General features: G+C 43.4%; 1 protein-coding gene across 5 annotated transcripts in view; it reads left to right on the top strand.

Moving 5' to 3' along the window:
* The window catches only part of HHAT (hedgehog acyltransferase), a 300060-nt gene that overhangs the window by 15168 nt on the left and 270129 nt on the right, over positions 1–14763 (top strand). For all 5 annotated transcript variants that reach the window (XM_066261445.1, XM_066261444.1, XM_066261441.1 and 2 more), the window contains one exon: positions 1161–1294. In XM_066261445.1, the coding sequence (XP_066117542.1) occupies positions 1204–1294 (91 nt within the window). In that variant the 5' untranslated portion in view covers positions 1161–1203. The remainder of the gene's footprint in view (positions 1–1160; positions 1295–14763) is intronic.

The raw sequence follows: 14763 nt of genomic DNA, 5'->3' as shown, positions 1-14763 counted from the left end.
ACTTCAAATTTGCCCCTAATTTAATTTGGCATCCACGATAAAATGTATTTGAGAGGTTTGAGGAAGGCAGTGAGGGCTGTAAAAGGGAGACATTTAGCTAGCTCTTTGTTATTGAGAACTGATTATTTAACTTGCAGAATTTAGGACCTAATGTCCAGCACCTGCTCTCTCACTGGAGGGGACACGGCTGCCATCGCAGCGAGACCTGGAACAGCAGAGGCTTGAACAACCTAGCCGTGCATTTCCCTTTCCTGTCATGGTCCAGTTTTAAGTGTGGTCCAGGGGAGTTCTGGAGGTGGGTGGTACAGGGGGTCAGGGACTGAGATGCCTCCATTTCGTTTTCCTACCTGGCTTTTGCCTCTTGATCCAGGGTATCGATTCCAATTCCAGCAGGAAGCAGATGAGCACAGCCTCACAGCCAGAACCATTCAAATGTCCACACTTGGCTACAATGTAGAGTTGAGCTCAGCATCTGTGTGTTGAGATAAAAATTCAGTTACTATGTAAGCAGGGAGACTGAGTATTGCAGGGCGGGCAACTAGCAGTGTTTGCCACTGCTGCCTGGGTCATGCCGGGAGCTTCCCTTTAGTGCACAGAAGGTGGGAGGCAGCACTTTTCATTAATCCATGCCTGGGAGCACCTGTGGGATGACATTTGCAGGGCAGATGATGAGGTTAAAACTGATGGTTTAGAAGAGATTGGAGATGATTTGTGCTTTTTTTTTGTTCCGGCTCTTGAATCCTTTTTTTTTTTTTTTAAATCATGAAGCAATTTGTAGTCCCTGTTTGTTATATCACATGCCCTGTGCTAGATGCTGGGGACTCAGAGACTGTGGTTCCTGCTCCTTAAAGGTCCACTCCAGGGGACAGACAGGAGTGTCAGGCAATGAGGACAGAACTGCAGGTGTGCAGCGTGATGGGAGGAAGGTGGGGGCTGTAGGACCTCAGGGGGAAAGACTTGGTTGTGTGTGTGCGTGTGCATGTGTGTGTGCCTGTGTGTATAAGGTAACTGTCAGGAGGAGGTTCTATTGGGGTTATATCTGGATCCCCTTGAATAGTCATGGGTCCCTGGGAAAGCGCATAAACTGATTTGATGCTAACATGCTGTTCTCTAGTGTCATGTCCATGGCTTAATGTTTTCATTTCTGTTTCTCTGTCTAGAAACTCTCGACTTGGGCATCAGGACCTTTTGTCACAAGAAGCAATGCTGCCCTGGTGGGAACTGTCTTTTTACGTGCTTGCTTCACTAGGCTTCCACTTCTATTCTTTCTATGAAGTTTACAAAGTCTCCAGAGGTGAGTCCCCACTTCTCCGAGCTCGCATCCAGGAAGAACGGGGGGAGGCAGTGCTCGAGGTGGGAGACTCGGGAAGATGGTCTCATGCTCTCAGGGTGACTCGGGCCCCACTTTGCGTTCCCCTCTTTTTGGACTGTGTGAATCAATGGCCTGAGTGGGTGGAGTTTTCTACCCTAATCTTGGATCTTTTAGGTGATCCTGTGGCCAGTCGCCTGTGATAGGAGGGCCTGAGTCCATGGCTATTGAAGGCCATGGAGAGGTTTACCTTCATAGTGGGCAGTGGCCTCTGACGTTTCTCTTGCACCATCGCTCCTTGCAGACACATGGAGGAAGGTCACGGTGTCGGAGGCTCAGACTCCTTCCATCTTGTTCTGCTGTCTTTAGTACTTTTGTGTGTATTCTGAAGAGGAATCTCCCCAAGTCCACATTCCAGCCCTCAGGGAGGGGGTTGGGAACCCTCCTGTCCTTTAAGGGCAGCTTGGCTGGGCCCCCTTGTCACTTCTCACATCCAGTGGACCAGAACTGAGTGCTGTGGCCACAGCCAGGAGGCTGAGAAATGCCATCTGAGGTTGGTGGCCATGTGCTACTTAAAACTTGCCATACTGTGGGAGAAAGAATTTTGGAGGCACTGTGAGCGGTCCCTTCCATAGTCAGGGGCAGTGTCCTAACAGCAATGGCGAGCCCTGCCTTAGGGAAGAACAGGAGTCGGCCGTGGGTGGAGGGCAGAGGACCCATGCACAGAGCTGAGCTTGCAGACAAGTGGACGAGTGTGTGTGCTGCCACTGGTGTGAGGAAACACGATGTGGGAGCTACATACACACCACTCGCTAGGACTGGAGTTTAGAACGTAAAGGAAGAGTGGAAAGAGTTTTGCTTAGATCAAGAGCAGGGATAGAGTGTGACAGACCTTGTATATCCAGCCAAGGAGTTAGGGCTTTGTGGTGAAGGCCGGGGCATCTGTAGTCGTGGTCACTTAAACTGGCGAAGGTAGGTTTGGGGAAGCCTGCTGAGAGTGCTGGGCCCTTGGCCTCCACCTCGTTAGCATCGCTGGGACTGATTGGGCTCTGCGGAACCAGGATTGACTTTTCCCCCTTGTGCCTATGTCCCTCTCAAAGCCGTGGGCTCAGATGCAGGACTGCCGTTGGGTTGAGACTGTCCCTTCCCCTTCTGGAGCCTCTGAGCTCCCAGGGCCTATGTGGGAGGAGCTAACCTACTCTACCTCAGTCAGTGTGTTAGGCATTTCATGGACTGTGTCTCCTTCAATCTTTAGAGGAGCCCAATGAGATGGTATAGTATTCAGAAGACAGGCTTGGCTGTAGAAACAGCCTCCAAAATAACTGTGGTCCAGGGCTGGTATGGTGTTAGGATAGCATCGGAGACGCTGGCTCTGTCTACGATGTTCTGTCCATCGTCAGCACGTGGTTAGTTCTGCCGCGTGGTGTGAGGTGGCCACTCTGGCTGCCGTGTTCACATTTTCCCAAAGGGGAAAAGGGCCCTCTGCGTTTCAGAGCATGACCTGAAAGTCGCTTGTCTCATATCTGTTCACATACTGTGTCCTAGAATCTACTCTTGCAGCCACATCCACTATGAGGGAAGCTAGTAAATTTAATCTTTGGTTGAGAGGCCAGTTATCCAGCTAAACTGAAGGGTCCTATTATAGCGGAAGATAGAAAGAATAGATACTAGCCTAGCCGTTCGTCATCAGTCTTTTTCATAAATGGGTGTCTTAGTGATTCATTGCTGCCTTTAACAAACCACCCTGGAGCTTTGTGCTTTAAAACGGCCACCGCCATTTATGACATCTAGTTTGGTGAGATTATTTTTCCATTTAAATAGACAATTTTTTTTAGAGCAGTTTTAGGTTAACAAAAAGTTGAGCAGAAAATACAGAGAGTTCCCATATACTCCCTGTGCCCCTACACACACAGCTCCCTCCACACTATTGACATCCTACACCTGGGTGGTACGTTTGTTACACTGTAGAACCAACCTCTCTGCAGTGACCCACTATTATCACTCAGAGTCCATAGTTTACATACAGTAGGGTTTACTCTTGGTGTTGTGCATTCTGTGGGTTGTGAGAAATGTATAATGACGGATATCCATCATTATGGAGTATCATACAGAGTAGTTTCACTTGCCTAAAAATTCTTTGTACTTCTCCTGCCCATCTCCCATCTCCCAAATCACTGATCTTTTTACCATCTCCATAGATTTTTACCTTTTTTTATAACGTCATATAGTTGGAAATGTACAGTACATAGCTTTTTCATATTGACTTCTTTCACTTAATATGCATTTCAGGTTCTTTCATATCTTTTCATGGCTTAATAGCTCATTTCTTTTTAATGATGAATAATATTCCATTGTCTAATGTACCACAGATTATCCACTCGCCTACTGTTTTGGCAACTATGTGCAAAGATGCTGTAAATTTTCAGTTCCTTTGGATAAATACCGAGGCATGATGGTTGGATTGTACAGTGACGGTAGATCTGATTTTATAAGAAACCACTAAACTCTTCCAAAGTGGCCGTAGCATTCTGCATTCCTGCCAGCAAGGAATGAGTTCCTGTTGCTCCCCATCCATGTCAGTGCTCTGTCTTTTGGCCATTCTAGCAGGTGTGTAGTAGTACCTCCTTGTTTTAATTCGCGTTTCCCTGATGACATATAATGTGGGACATCTTTTCACAGGCTTCTTTTCCCTGTCTGTATCTTCTTTGGTGCAGTGTTTGTTCAGGCTTTTGGCCATTTTGTAATCAGGTTGTTCGTTTTGTTATGCTTGAGTTTTAATAGTTTTGCATTGTTTGGCTAACAGTCCTTTATCAGATATGTCTTTTGCAAATATTTTCTTCCAGACAGTGGCTTGTCTTCTCATGCTTTTGACAGTGTCTTTTATAGAGCAGAAATGTAAAATTTTAAAACATCTAGCTTATCAAGTTTTTTCTTTCATGGACCGTTCCTTTGGTGCTGTATCTAAGAAGGCGTGATAAGCCAAGGTTATCTGGAGTCTCTCCCATGTTATCTTCCAGCAGCTCTATACTGTTACATTATATATTGGGATCTAGGATATGCATTTGAGTTAATTTTGAAGGGTGTAAAGTGTGTGTCTGGATTAATTTTTTGACTTGTGGATGTCCAGTTGTTCCAGCACCATTCATTGAAAAGACGGTCTTTCTCCATTGTATTACCTTTGCTCCTTTGTCAAAGGTTGGTTGATTATATTCATGTGGGTCTATTTCTGGGATCGCTGTTATGTTCTCTGGATCTATTTTTCAGTTACTTCACCAATACCATAATCTCTTTTTTGCTTTTTTAATGGAATTTATTGGTGTGACACCGGTTCACAAAATTATTCAGGTGTTTCAGGAGGCCAATTCTACAACATATCTCTGTACTCTGTATTGTCTGTTAATACCACACTCTGTTATACTGTGGCTTTAATATTAATATTTAATATTAAGTCTCAAAGTTGAGTGGTGTTAGTCTGCTGACTTTGTTCTCCTTCAACATTGTGTTGGCTTTCTGGATCTTTGGCCTGTCCATGTAAACTTTTTTTATTATTATTAAGTGAGCAGCAGGAGGCAGGGAGGCAGACTCCTGCATGTGCCCCAATCGGGATCTACCTGGCAAGCCTCCTACAGGGTGATGCTCTGCCCATCTGGGGCCACTGCTCCATTGCTCAGCAACCGAGCTATTTCAGCACCTGAGGCCAGGTCATGGAGCCATCCTCAGCGCCTGGGGCCAATTTACTGGAACCATTTGAGCAATGGCTGTAGGAGGGGAGGAGAAGGAGGAAGGGGGGAGGGGTAAAGGTGGAGGAGCAGATGGTCACTTTTCCTGTGTGCCCTGATCAGGAATTAAACCTGGGACTTCCACATGCCGAGCCAATGCTCTGCCACTGAGTCAACCTGCCAGGGCTTTATATAAACTTTAAAATAAGTTTGTTGATATCTACCAGATGACTTGCTGGGATCACATTAAGTTGGGAGAACTGATATCTTTTTTTTTTATAGAGACAGAGAGAGAGAGTCAGAGAGAGGGATAGATAGGGACAGACAGACAGGAACGGAGAGAGATGAGAAGCATCAATTATCAGTTTTTTGTTGCGACACCTTAGTTGTTCATTGATTGGTTTCTCATATGTGCCTTGACTACAGGCCTTCTGCAGACTGAGTAACCTCTTGCTCGAGCCAGCGACCTTGGGTCCAAGCTGGTGAGCTTTGCTCAAACCAGATGAGCCTGCGCTCAAGCTAGCGACCTCGGGGGTCTCAAACCTGGGTCCTCCACATCCCAGTCTGACTCTCTATCCACAGCGCCACATCCTAGTCAGGTGGGAGAACTGACATCTTAACAATAGTTATTATTTGATTTTTTTCATCTGAGTTTTCTAGTTTTCCTCCGACATGACTTGTACATATTTGTTAGATTTATTCCCAAGTATTTTATTTTGGGGGCTGCTAATGTAAATGGTATTGTTTTAATTTCAAATCCCACTTGTTCATTGCTGATATATAGGAGAACAATTGACTCTTGCTCCGATTTCTTATTAATTCCAGGAGTTTTTTTTGTTTTTTTTTAATTTTTTTTCTTTATATTTATTCATTTTAGAGAGGAGAGAGAGAGAGAGAGAGAGAGAGAGGAGAGAGAGACAGGGGGGAGGAGCTGGAAGCATCAACTCCCATATGTGCCTGACCAAGCAAGCCCAGGGTTTCGAACCGGCTACCTCAGCATTTCCACCACAGGTCAGGCCCAGGAGTTTTTGTTTGTTTGCTTGTTTTTGGTCAGTTCTTTGTATTTCTTCATAGATAATCATATTATCTGTATACAAAGACAGTTTTATTTCTTCCTGTTCAATCTGTGTATGACATATTTTGTTTTCTTGTCTTATTGCATTACTAGGACTTGCAGCATATTAGAGAGGAGTAGTGAGAGGGGACATCCTTTCCTTTTTCCTGATCTTAGCAAGAAAGCTTCTAATTTCTTGGTGTTAGTTAGTGCAATGTTAGCTATAGGCTTTTGTGGATATTCCTTATCCATCTGAAGAAGTTTCCTTCTATTTCTAATTTGCTGCGAGTTTTAGTCAGAAATGTGTTGGATTTTGTTACACTACTTATTGTGAATCTATTGATATGATCATAGGATTTTTCGTTCTTAGCCTGTTGATTAGATTTCACTTATTTATTTTTATATTTGATAAGACTTAAACTTGAACTTGACTCAGGTGGGCAGATCTTCTGTATCATGTGTTGTTATCTGGGCTGCCATCATCCGGTGGCTCAGCTGGGTAAAAATGTCCACAGTGGCTTGCTCACAGCTCGCTGTCAGCCAAGAGTTCAGCTGGGGGCTGTCAGCTGGAGTGCTGTGGGTCTCTCTAAGTAGCTACCCACATGGCTGACGTTTCACATAACAGGGCAGCCGGGTTCCAAGAGGGAGTGTGGCAAATGTCCCAAAGCAGAAGCTTCAGATCTCTTAAAGCCCAGCCTGGGAAGTGGCAAAGGTTGCTTCTGCCTCATTTATTGGTTAAAGCAATCACAGAGCCAGTCCAGATTCAAGGGGAGGAACAACTATACCTCTTTAGGGATGGAGTAGCATGTACATACAGGGGAGAAGGAATTGATGGTGGCCATCTTGGGAATCTCTCTGCCACAATAGATATACTTTAGCCAGATGAGGATACTGAAGCTGAAAATGTAGCTTTTTCAAGGTTGCACATCTAATAAGTAATGGAACTGGGTTTAAACTCTAGATCCAATATTTTTGTTTATTCTGCCATCGTATTTATAATTTAATTTCCTAAAGCATCTTGCTTTAACGGTGAAGCTTTTTTGTCTACTCTACCATTAAACTTTAAATTTTAAAATTTTATCCCCTGGAATAAATGTTTCTTTCTGTGTCATGGTAGCTCCTGGGATGGGGGTGGGGGACCCTTCTGTGCCTGAACTGATGCTGTCGTGCCTTTGACTTAGGGACCACTCCCTCGCCTGAAGCTTCTTTATCCTTTGTGCTTTTGCTTTGAATATCAGCACCAAAGTGTTTGGCCGCTGGCAAACAATGTCTTCTTTCTAATGCTTTGTCAGTTTAGCTCCTGGAAGCCTGCGCTCAAGCTAGTGCCCTCGGGGTCGCTGCCTGGCCAAAGTATATGTTTCACTGGTGCAATGTAGAGTTTTGGCTTTGTGTCTTACTACTTTCTAATTCAGGAAAAAGTGCTATTTGTTTGCTTTATAGAAATAGGTCACCAGGAAAACTCTCACCTGGGAACTTTTCTGGGATGTTTGTATCTGGAGCAAATATAGGGCCTAGAACTTACTAGCGGCTCAAAACTTCCTTGTTAAGTGAAATGCTGCTGTGGGTGTCTGTCCAGCTGCTCTCCCTGGGCATGGAGCCTGTTTACTGCCCTCACCCATCAGCGGAGGCAGGGCTATTGGGCCCTCGGGGACAGGAGCCCGAATTTAACAGCCTCGGTCAAATGGAATCTCTTGGTAAACCCACAGCAGGTTCTGAACAGAACAGTCCTTGTTCCTTCCAACTCTACTAAGCACAGAGCGTCTCAAAGGCATATGGAAACACTTGGGGTGGTGGGGCCGCCACTGCCTGCTCACCTCTCCTCACGTGCCCCGTGCAGGATTGTGGCCAGTCCAGACCTATGGCTTTAAGTTTGTGCTTTACAGTTTAGTAGAGGCAGAAGCACTTTTATTTCTCCCTGCTTGTACTTAACACGAGGAAAGGCATGCCATGCCAGGCAGTGACCCTGAAAGAATGAATACCTCTGCTCAAAAGAGGGCCGTGTATTTTGTGGCATCCATCAGTTTAATGCAGTTCTTGGAATGAAAACAGTTGAGTTCTCATAGTTAAAACCTGGAACAGCATTTGCGAGGGAATGTCTTAGATTACTATTTCAATTTACTGTTATTGGTCTATATTGAAATTTTCTATTTTTCCTGATACCAATTTTTGACAGTTTTTAGTTTTCAAGGGATCTTTATATTTTATGTAGGCTTCCAGTTTCATTAGTATATTGTGGTTCATAATACTATTATTTTAATTTTGGTGGTGTTATTTTTAATATATATATATATATTTTTTTTTTTACAAAGAGAGAGAGTCAGAAAGCGGGATAGACAGGGACAGACAGACAGGAACAGAGAGATGAGAAGCATCAATCATCAGTTTTTCGTTGCGACACCTTAGTTGATCATTGATTGCTTTCTCACATGTGCCTTGACCGTGAGCCTTCAGCAGACCGAGTGACCCCTTGCTCGAGCCAGCGACCTTGGGTCCAAGCTGATGAGCTTTTGCTCAAACCAGATGAGCCGGTGCTCAAGCTGGAGACCTTGAGGTCTCGAACCTGGGTCCTCGGCATCCCAGTCCGACGCTCTATCCACTGCGCCACCGCCTGGTCAGGCGGTGTTGTTATTTTTGTCATTGCTTTTCTTTCTTATTGTACCTTTTGTTTACTTACATGTTTTCCTTCACCCCCTCCCCCACTTCCTCCCTTGTTCGTCTCTCCCTTCTGCTCCTTTTTCTGTGCCCAGGTGTGCCAGTGAGCCTATTAATCTTTTCAGCTTTTAACTTTGTTAAATTTCTCTACTGTTTTTCTTTTATTATCTAATTATTGATTTCTGCCTTATCTTATTATTTCCATCCTTATTGTTTCTTTGGGCTTACTCTGTTCCTTTTCATTTTAACTTGTTAAGTTGGATGCTTGGCTCATTTATTTTGTAAGGAATCTGTTTGTATTATATCTATCAGCTTTTCTCTAAAGGGTTTCCAGAGGCGGAATCAGAGTCCAACCACATGAATGTTTTTAAGGTTCTTGATAGATGTACCAAGACTGTCCTCCAGGGGGCTGGGCCGGTGAACACTTCTATTCCAGCGTGTCTATCTTATCTAGTCTCAGTAAGGCAGGGGTCTCAAACTCAACTCAGCATGTGGGCCGCAGAGCAAGATCACAGCCGTTTGGCGGGCCGCACTAGGTCTACAAAAGGCAACTGTTACGCAACACTTTCCTCACTGCAGTTGAAAACAAAAAAAAATGAGTACAACAAGCACAATCGTACATGCAGTTTACTCAGTGTCACAAAACGACCAGAAACTGTAGTTCACATCACAACTGCTGTTAACTAAGCTAATATCTAGCTAGGATGCTAGAGAAATGAAAAATACAAGTAGGCCCCTAGGCTTACTTAATTTTATCCAAAATATTTTGAACTTCATGGATTAGTCTGCGGGCCGCACAAAATTGTTCGGTGGGCCGCGAGTTTGAGACCCCTGCAGTAAGGTGAACCTATCTTCTTGAAGCTAACTCACATGTATTTGGTATTTAACATGAGATGAAGAGTTTAATTATTTTTTCCCCAAATAGATAACCAGACACCATTTATTAAATTTGTCTTTCCATAGTGAATTATGATGCAATCTTGGTCATGTACTATATGTTCTTATATATACTCCAGTGTGTATGGGAAGATGTCATTTTTATTTCTTTAATTTCTCAACCAATTCTTATATCAGTACTGAACTGCTTTCATTATTTTTGCTGTCTAAAATGTTTGAGTTCCTGACAGAGTAAGTTACCATTCATTGTTCTTTATTTCCACACTTACCTATTCTTACAGGTTTATTCTTCCCGATACATATTTGAAATTCTAAAAAATATCTCACCAGTGCTGTTATTAGAATTTGTAATAATTGATGTTCTTATAATGTATCTTTCCATCTAGAATATGGTATTTTTTCTTTAGTTATGTAAGTTCCTCTGTTTCTTTCTTAATGAAGGCTCATGGTCTTCTTAATAATTCCTGCTAAAATTCCTATTAAGATTATTTCGTCAGTATTTTTTTCTTTTATAATTGCAATATTTCCAATTATATTTTCTATCAACATAATTTCTAGCTGATTATTTATGGTCTACAATAAATATATTTATTTTGGTTTATTTTATATTCTACCAATTTATTAAATAATGTTAATGTTCCATTGCTTTATCATTTGATTCTCCTGGGGTTTTTTTGTTTGTTTGTTTGTTTTTTACAGGGACAGAGAGAGGGATAGATAGGGACAGACAGACAGGAATGGAGAGAGATGAGAAGCATCAATTATCAGTTTTTTGTTGCGACACCTTAGTTGTTCATTGATTGCTTTCTCATATGTGCCTTGACCATGGGTCTTCTGCAGACCGAGTAACCCCTTGCTCGAGCCAGTGACCTTGGGCCCAAGCTGGTGAGCTTTGCTCAAACCAGATGAGCCCGCACTCAAGCTGGCGACCTCGAGGTCTCAAGCCTGGGTTCTTGGCATCCCAGTCTGATGTTCTATCCACTGCGCCACGGCCTGGTCAGGCTTTCCTGGTTTTTATATTTAGAGATTATCACCTACAAGTAATGATAATGATTTTGCTTCATCTATTGTTGCTTAGCTAGGACTTTTAAAGCAATATAGTAGTAGTTGGGATAGAATGCTATCCTACTTTAACTCTAACTTTAATGAAAATCCCTGTATAGTTTTTACCATTGGTGAAAAAGTGAATAAGTTTTGCTTTAAAAATAAAATTATGTTAAGAAATCTTTCTAGCCCCACTTTACTAAATTTTTAAAACCAGTAATATATGTTAAATTTTACCTATTTTTAAAGTATCTATATGATTACACAATTTTCAATATAGTTTATATGGATTTCTATAATAAGCCTACTATGACCATGATACTTTAAAATATAGTGCTTGTTTCTAAGTTTTGAAAAAAATAATTATAAATAATTTTGAAGTGAGATTGGTTGGCCTGTAATTTTTATTTTTTTGTGTTATCCAGAGATTTTAGTATCAGCATTCTGTTGACTTTATGAAATGAATGAGAAGTCTTTTCCCCCTTCTTTATACTGTGTAACTATTGAAGGAGGATAGAAGATGTCTGCATCAAAATTTGGTATTATTACCTTGTAAGTTTGTCTAGGTTTAGAGTTTCTTTAGATGTAGACTCATTGAAAACCTATTCCGTATCTTTCAGGGTTATTGATATACTTAGGGTTTCTTCTTAAGTCAGTTTGAGTCATACTTTTTCATTTCATTGAAACATCAATGTATTAGCATACAGTTGTATATTATATTATTAAAATGGTTTGAGTCCCACATGTGTCTCATTTCTCCTGTTTTAGAAAATTCACCAAAGGTTTTGTCTAGTTAGCAGGTTAATTCTCTTTTTTTAAAGAACAAGTGCTTGCCTTGATTTATGAATTCTGCCACCTTTTGGTTTTCTGCGCCCACTGCCTTCACGCACAGCAGCTACAGTGCGTCCTCCAGCTTCTAGGGCCTGGGCTCACCTTCCAGGCAGCTGAACCTTCCTGAAAAGTCGTGTACAGGTAACATTCTGTGAATTGAACCATGCTTTCCATGGGTTTGCATTTCATTTCACACGCACTTTATTTTCATTTCTTTAATCTTCAGTAATCAGTAGTCAATTTCCTTTTTTTTTTTAAATTCAGTGAGAGGAGGGGAGGCCGAGCGACCAACTCTCGCTTGTGCCCTGACCGAGTTCCACTTGGCAAGCCCACTAGGGGGCGATGCTCTGCCCATCTGGGGCATTGCTCCATTGCTCCCCAACTGAGCCCTTTTTTTTAGTGCTGTGGAGCATCCTTGGCACCCAAGGCCAACTCGCTCCAATCAAGCGATGGCTGCAGGAAAGGAACAGAGAGAGAGAGAGACAGAGAGAGAGAGAGAGAGAGAGAGAGAGGTGAGAGGGGGAGGGGTGGAGAAGCAAATGGGCGTTTCTCCTGTGTGCCCCGACCAGGAATGGAACCTGGGACTTCCATATGGTGGGCTGATGCTCTACCACTGAGCCGACTTGCCAGGGCCTGTCAGTGTTTCTCAAAACTCTATGACACCAGGAACCCTGATATTTAAGCAGATATAGAGCAGGTTGTTTATTGCCACCTCCAATTTTTTTTTTATATAGTGAGTGTTCTTAGAATGGGCTATATAATTAGTTGAACATATTCCCCTCCGCCTTTTGTTTATTCCTGTACATACCTGTGCTTATCATTTATCACCAATCTCAGGTTATGAGAAAAGGACACAGCTGCTTATTTATGGACCACTTCTTTTACACTGTTCATGCAGCACATTAACATCTCGTTGGCAATGGGCTTTGCTCACCAGGAGGTGATTTCTCAGTGGCAAGATGGTTAGTAACTCGGGGTTAGGGGGCAGTTCAGGGTAGGGAAACAAATGTCACTGGTCCTGTCCTTGAGTAGGTGACCTTGACCTGGGCATCAGGCGGGTGGGCTGGCTGTGGATTGAGTCACTTGGGGCCCTTCAGTTTACTTGTCTTTTGTGGAAGGACCCAGGTACACAGTCCTGCAGGAGTCAAGCAGGGACTGGACAGACTGTCTTGACAGCTGGCATGAACAGTAGGTGTAGGGACACAGCTGAGGCTCTGAGTGGCCTGCGTGGTGGCACTTCGTGTTATATTTGACTTTTGTTTCCCTTGTTACCTGTGGCCAGGGTCAAAGGAAACAGTAGCACTCTTTAAAATAGCCTTCCTGCTGGGCGTCCCAGGCTCCCAGCCCACCCTTCCTCTCGGGCTTGCACCGGCCATTTCCTCCTACATTGATACTGGTCCTCAAGGGAAGGGAGTGTGTTTACTTAAGGCTCTTAATAAACCTCTCACAATGACTTGGGCCAGGGCCTGGGCTGCAGGGCATTGAAAGGCAATGCAGTGTTAGAACCCAGAGCTCCCCACTCCCTGCTCCCCCAGCCAGTGCTCCATGTTGGAGCAAATGCCAAAAATGTGCACAGAGCTTATGGCTTCCTGTTTGCCAGTGTTAAGCCTAATCCGGAGGGACCCGAAACATTGAAGACACGAACAAAGTCCATCGATTACACATCAAAGCTTTATTGTCTAGCTTGGCCAAGCGGCGGCAACTCCAACAGAGGTCTGAGGGAGAGCGTGTGCCGGCCCTTTGTTCTACCTAGTTTTTATAGTTTTGTAAGTGGGAAGTACAGAAGCAAAAATTGTAATTAGGAGCCCCTTACCACTATTGGTTATAGTCATATGTCCTTTAACATGATAGGACCACGTTCAATTTGCAAGCCATACATTATTTTGGAGAAAACAAAATTTACAAGTCAACACAATGGCAGAAAGATATCTTTTACATATTAAAAGGCATTCCCATATTATCTAGTGTTCATCTGCTATCTCTCTGTCCAGAGTCACACGTGTTAACCACATGCATTTACATAGAAGAGGTAGTTTCCGTGGGGACAAATGCCTGCAAATGGCTCATAGTTATAAGAAAAGGTTTATTTTGGCTTTTTTCTTCCTGCATCTGGCTAGCCATTCACCCCTTTCCCCACAGGTATGGTGGAATGTCTGGGGATCCATGTTTTCCTCCCCTTTGCATTTACAATACAATGCCAAGGGCCATCCTGGTTATGCCAATCACACAGTACAGAGACTATTCTCACAATTTCTCTGCACACCTTAACCCAAATTAATAAAATGTTCTCCAAGCCTCTTAAAATATTAATATTAATTCTGTAGTTTTTGGTACCTTACAACACCTGCGGGTGAAGTGGCTCAGTGGCTCCTCAGCCAGAACGCTTCATTCTCGGTCTGGGCTCTTCTACCTCCCCTGGGAGCCCTCATGCAAATGACATGCCGGGTGGCCTGCCCTGATAGGCCAGAATGCCTTAGGTGAGTAGCAGATGAGCAGCCCTATTAGGGAGGATCGAGACCGTTTATGTCCTTTATTGCCTGGCATCCTATTTCCTTTTACTTGGGGGATTTCTAAATCCTTTTTTCATTCGGGAGAGAGGAAGAGACAAGAGCCCTACACCTCGAGGATGTTATGGGAAAACCAGTGCCTTACCATCCTTCCCTCTTCTTTATATTTTATATGAGTACTTGAGAGTTACTCACCATTCAATTATCTTATCTATAGAAGACCATTTTTCTTTCTTCCTCTACTCTCATTTCCTACCACAGTCTTCTATACTCACAGACTTCCTAGAAAAATAAAGAACCAGTAGGAGGTGATTAGAATTGTTCAAATGCATAGAAGCAGCAGGACACCTTAGGCCACGATGGGTTGCTACTCCCTGGAGGTGGCGTGTACCACAGAAGGGTATGTGAGTGTGCATTGTCCCCTCTCACTGCTTACTGCCCTCTAATTACCCCTACCCCACCCCAGAATTGATTTCCTATCCAAGTGTTGAGGGTGAATGGAGTATGTTAGTGAGAGCTTTTAAGTAAATGGTTTACCCCCAGAGCCCACTGGCAGCAATTAAGATGCAAGTTCTCTCCCTTAGTAGGTGGAATGGGATTTCGATGTATCCTTTTCTTGGGTGGTGGCTGGAGAGGAGAATCAGCAGCTGATTTAGTAATGAGGGCTCATCAGCAGTTGTTTTCTTTCTCTGCTCTCAGGCGCTTTTGTGCAGCACTGAATTTTGGGAAAATGGAACCAAGGCACCTCGG

Source organism: Saccopteryx bilineata, chromosome 2 (genome assembly GCF_036850765.1).
Source record: "Saccopteryx bilineata isolate mSacBil1 chromosome 2, mSacBil1_pri_phased_curated, whole genome shotgun sequence".
Classification (NCBI taxonomy): domain Eukaryota; kingdom Metazoa; phylum Chordata; class Mammalia; order Chiroptera; family Emballonuridae; genus Saccopteryx; species Saccopteryx bilineata.
Note: the sequence above shows the minus strand (reverse complement) of the source record. Positions and strands in the feature narration are given on the sequence as shown.